The sequence below is a fragment of the Papaver somniferum genome, chromosome 9 (genome assembly GCF_003573695.1).
Source record: "Papaver somniferum cultivar HN1 chromosome 9, ASM357369v1, whole genome shotgun sequence".
Lineage (NCBI taxonomy): Eukaryota > Viridiplantae > Streptophyta > Magnoliopsida > Ranunculales > Papaveraceae > Papaver > Papaver somniferum.
Window position 1 is genome coordinate 180,463,175 of NC_039366.1, and position 4,736 is coordinate 180,467,910.

The following is a 4,736-nucleotide window of genomic DNA, read 5'->3' on the forward strand; positions in this document are numbered from 1 at the left end:
AAGGGAGTTAGAAGAAAAAAATAAGGAAGCTGTCAGGAAGCGGCGAAGAAGATAGATAGCCGAGGTTATAAGCGAGGCCGAGAGGACCCCTTTCACCCAAGAGCTAGAACTAAGGGCCTTCCCACCCAAATGCACGCTCCCCATATTTCCATCTAGGTTCAACGGTACGGGAGACGCAGTCGAGCATTTGAAGATGTATACTATGTCCCTAATCCAATGGAAGAACCATGAGGTGGTAATGTGTAAATTCTTCCCGGCAATCCTGGAGGGCGAGGCAAGGAAGTGGTTCTACAATCTCCCACCAGGAACAGTCAATAGTTATGAGACTCTAGTCGAAGCCTTCCTCGAAAGTTATATGCACAACAACAGACCTCGGCCCAGGGTCAACAGGTTATTCACCTTGGCCCGACGGTTTAGAGAACCACTCAGGTCGTTGAACGATCGATGGAGAAATTTGTGCACAGAAATTGGGAAAGTACCAGTCGACCAGCAGATATTCGGGTTTTCGAAAACGCATTAGGGAGGTCGGACCCCATCTGGATAGCCATGTTTACTGAAAAACCACAGACATTGAAAGATATGAGGAAAATGCAAGAGCATTTCATCGCCCTAGAAGAAATTCAGTAGGAATCAAGGGATAGGGGAGTGCAATAGGCTAGCTCAGCACCCAAGTCGACATCGAACGACGTTCAAAGACGGCCCGAGAAGAGACCGAGCCCACCTACACGAGGAAATGGGAAGAAGGAATGGGTAGCCAAAGAAAAGAGGCCGAGGCACGAGGAGAGAACACACACTCATTTGAATGCTCCACTAGAAGAAATCTTCAAAGAGGTCGAAAAAAGGAATGACATCATATACCCAGCATCAAGAGGGATACAGTTTGAGGAGACCAAGGATCACCCGGAGTATTGTCATTATCATCAGTGTCGAGGCCACTCTATAAATAACTGCCGAGAAGTAAAAGACATCGTGCAACACCTTATTCGAGATGGTGACCTGAGACAATTCTTCCGACACCCAGCCCGGGCAACTGCTACGCCCGATGCACCTGTTCATCAGGTCCGAATCGACAGATCCACTCAGTTTGTCAACACGATTTCGCAGTCAGCCACTCAAGAGTACAATCTGAACCATGGGATCATGTCTAGAATCCACAAAAGGTACCATAACGGGAAAGAAATTTTCAGTGTAGCAAAGACTTTTCCGATGGAAACTTGGATGGTGCAACCTATCTTTTTCTCGGCTCAGGATGTCCCAATGAACGGCCAGGCTCACAGTGATCCCTTGGTCATCACCCTGCTGATTGAGGAATGTGGGGTAAGAAGGATACTGGTAGATAGTAGGAGCTCAGTCGAAGTACTCTTCTACGATACGTTCAAGAGGATGGAGCTATCAGATGATATACTCGTCCCATCAACATATCGTATATACGGCTTTAATGGGACCGTAACCATCCCAAAGGGCGAAGTAACCCTAAGGGTATCGGACGGAGGTGGTTACCTAGACACATTGACTACATTCTGTGTGGTCTATGTCGTCTCGCCCTATGAAGCTATTATCGGGAGACCGTGGATCGCTGGAATCAAAGGAGTGGCCTCAGCCTATCATCAAAGGCTGCGATTTCCAACGTACAAGGGAATAGCCGAGGTCGTAGGCGATTCACAGGCAGCCCGACAGTGCATGCAAGTCGATGCCCAAATAAATGAGGAGCGGCGAGCACGACAAAGGAGGGAGAAGAACAAGTCTAAAGAAGCCAAAGCGCCAGATGACTTGGAAAAAGTTATTTCGCAGGCGGTCATGGCATACGAAACACAATGAAGCGAACCTTCATAACAATTAAAGGAGACGCCACCGATGAAGGAACCAAAACCAAACTTCTCGGCCGTAGAACCTACTCGGGAGATTAATTTGGGAACTGTAGAAGAACCAAGGATAGTGAGGATCGGGTCGTTACTATCAGATGAGCAAATAAACCAGCTCGTGGCGGTGCTAAAAGAGAACATGGATGCGTTCGCATGGAGCGTGCACGATATGGAGGGCATAGACCCGGAGGTATGCTGTCACCATTTAAAGATCGACCCAAACTTCAAACCGGTCCGACAAAAGATGAGGCGAGTCGCGCCAGAATTATAGAAGGCCGTCGAGAAGGAGTTAAAGAAGTTACAGGAATCGGTAATAATTAGGAAATCGCACTACCCACAGTGGATATCTAACATGGTCGTGGTACCAAAGAGAAAGGGAGGAGTCAGAATCTGCATCGACTTCAGCGACCCGAACAAAGCTTGTCCGAAGGACAGTTTCCCTCTCCCAAGCATCGATCAACTGGTGGAATCTATAGTGGGGTACGAGGCACTAACGTTGATAGACAACTACGCAGGGTATAACCAGATCCCGCTGGCCCCCGAGGATCAAGAACACACCTCCTTCTTCACACCAAGGGGCATATACTGCTACACCAAGATGCCATTTGGGATGAAGAATGCAGGCGCCACATATCAAAGGTAGGTGTGCGACATGTTTAAATACCAGATCCACAACACCATCGAGGTCTATGTCAACGATATGCTAGTAAAAATTCGCCTAGCCAAGAATCACATTCGAGACCTGCGGGAAATTTTCCGGACGATGAGAGAATATAAAATGAAAGTTAACCCGACCAAATGCGATTTTTGGGTCACGTCGAGCAAATTTTTGGGATATATCATCAATCCAAAGGGGATAGAAGCAGATCCCTAGAAAGTCAGAGCCATCCTCGAGATGCCGTCACCAGCCACAATAAAAGACGTACAAAAGCTGAACGGAAGTATAGCAGCATTGGGGCGATTCATATCTCGGTCGTCCGACAAATGCAAGGATTTCTTTAGCAATCTTAAAAAGGGAGATAAATTCAAATGGACGGACGCCTGTGAGGAGGCGTTTCAGAATATTAAGCTACATCTTGCAAGTATTCCTGTATTACAAAGACCCGAGCCATCATAGGTACTCACGTTATACCTCGGAGCAACTTCATATGCTATCAGTGTAGTCTTAGTTCGAAATGAAGGGAGCGAGGAAAAGCCTATTTACTTCATCAACAAAACATTAAGTACGGCCGAGAAAAATTATAAAAGTATGGAACAGATGATTTTAGCGCTAGCTTTCCCCACCCTGAAGCTAAAGACGTATTTCCAATCCCATCGGATCCGCGCGCTCACAAAATCACATATTGAGGCGGTACTGGACAATGCAGGACGATCTGGAAGGATCTCCAAATGGGGGGGGGGGGTGGCAAATTAAACAGTTCAATATTTTCTACGAAATGAGGACAACAGTGAAGGCACAAGTAGTGGCAGATTTCTTGGAGGATTTTCCATTAAGCGACGAAGATGAGGTCTAGGATATACCCGGAATGGAGGAAGATCGGGAAGATCCGTCCGACTCACTTGAAGCAAGTAGCCCAAGTATTCGTCGATAGATCGTCGAACAAAGATGGATCGGGACTTGGAATAGTCTTTACCACGCCGAAGGGACGAAAGATAGTCCATTCGTTCAGATTGGAATTCAAGGTAACAAACAACGTCACCGAGTATGAAGCAGCGATTCACGCCCTGAGGCTAATCGTCGAGATGGGCCTACAAGATGTAAGATTAACTAGTGACTCGCAGTTGGTGATCCGACAAATTACGGGCAAATACGCCATCCACGACCCGATTTTTCAAAAGTACTCGGAGCTCGACCAATTCTACATCGACCAGATCCCCAACATCAAATTTCGCCACATATGCAGAAAAGACAATCCACACTCGGACGCATTGTCATACATTGCATCCCATCTCACGGACCCAAGTGTGGAGGGTATTCGTGTCATGAGACTCCTCACCCCATCCGTACCAGGGACGCCCGAGGTACACATCGACGTGGCTATCAACACGGCCGATAGGTATCCGGACGGAGATTGGAGAAAGCCGATTCATTCGTACTTGGAGACAGGCGAGTTACCCAAGGGACGACCCGAGATCAACAAGATCAAAAGAAAATCGGCCGCTTATGAACTGAGGGATGGAATTATATACAGGAAATCGTACCTGGGACCACTCTTAAGATGCTTAAGCAAGGAGGAAGGCCAAACAATCTTGAATGAACTACACTATGGAGCAGCTGGAAATCACAGCTTGGGACGAAGTCTGTCAGCAAGAGAAAAAACAATGGGATACTTATGGGTGTATATGAATGGTGATGCAAAACAAATGGAGAACTACCAAAGGAGACTACAACGAGAATACAACAAACGAGTTCGACCAGGAGAGTTTCAACCGGGACAGTTAGTGTTGAAATATCTAGCCGATTGGGAACGCGACAAAAAGGGCGGTAAATTAGCGGCAAAGTGGGGAAGACCATACACAATCGTGTCTAAAGCGGGCGGGGGAGCTTATCGATTACTCAAGCCATGCGGAAAACCCGAGTTAAAACCGTGGAACGCTCAACATCTGAAGCTCTATTACCCATGAGGGGTTCGAGGAAAACAGGTAAACATACTTGTCATTCATTTATTTAAAACCGCGAGGGGTAGGAAATATGACATGAGCGACCAATGGTCATTCGTACTCGGGGCAAAGCCAGTGAGGAAGTGCCGAGGTGACTTACACTCGAATGGTCATTCGTACTCGGGGAAAAGCCAGTGAGGAAGTGCCGAGGTGACTTACACTCGAATGGTCATTCGTACTCGGGACAAAGCCAGTGTGGAAGTGCCGAGGTGA

General features: G+C 47.3%; 1 protein-coding gene across 1 annotated transcript; it reads left to right on the plus strand.

Annotated features, from left to right (window-relative positions):
- The first annotated feature begins 238 nt into the window (after positions 1-238).
- Positions 239-1,818, plus strand: LOC113312936. Its single transcript, XM_026561668.1, has 2 exons — positions 239-390; positions 660-1,818. The coding sequence occupies exons 1-2, from the start codon at positions 239-241 to the stop codon at positions 1,816-1,818; spliced, it is 1,311 nt and encodes a 436-aa protein (XP_026417453.1).
- Positions 1,819-4,736: the final 2,918 nt, after the last annotated feature.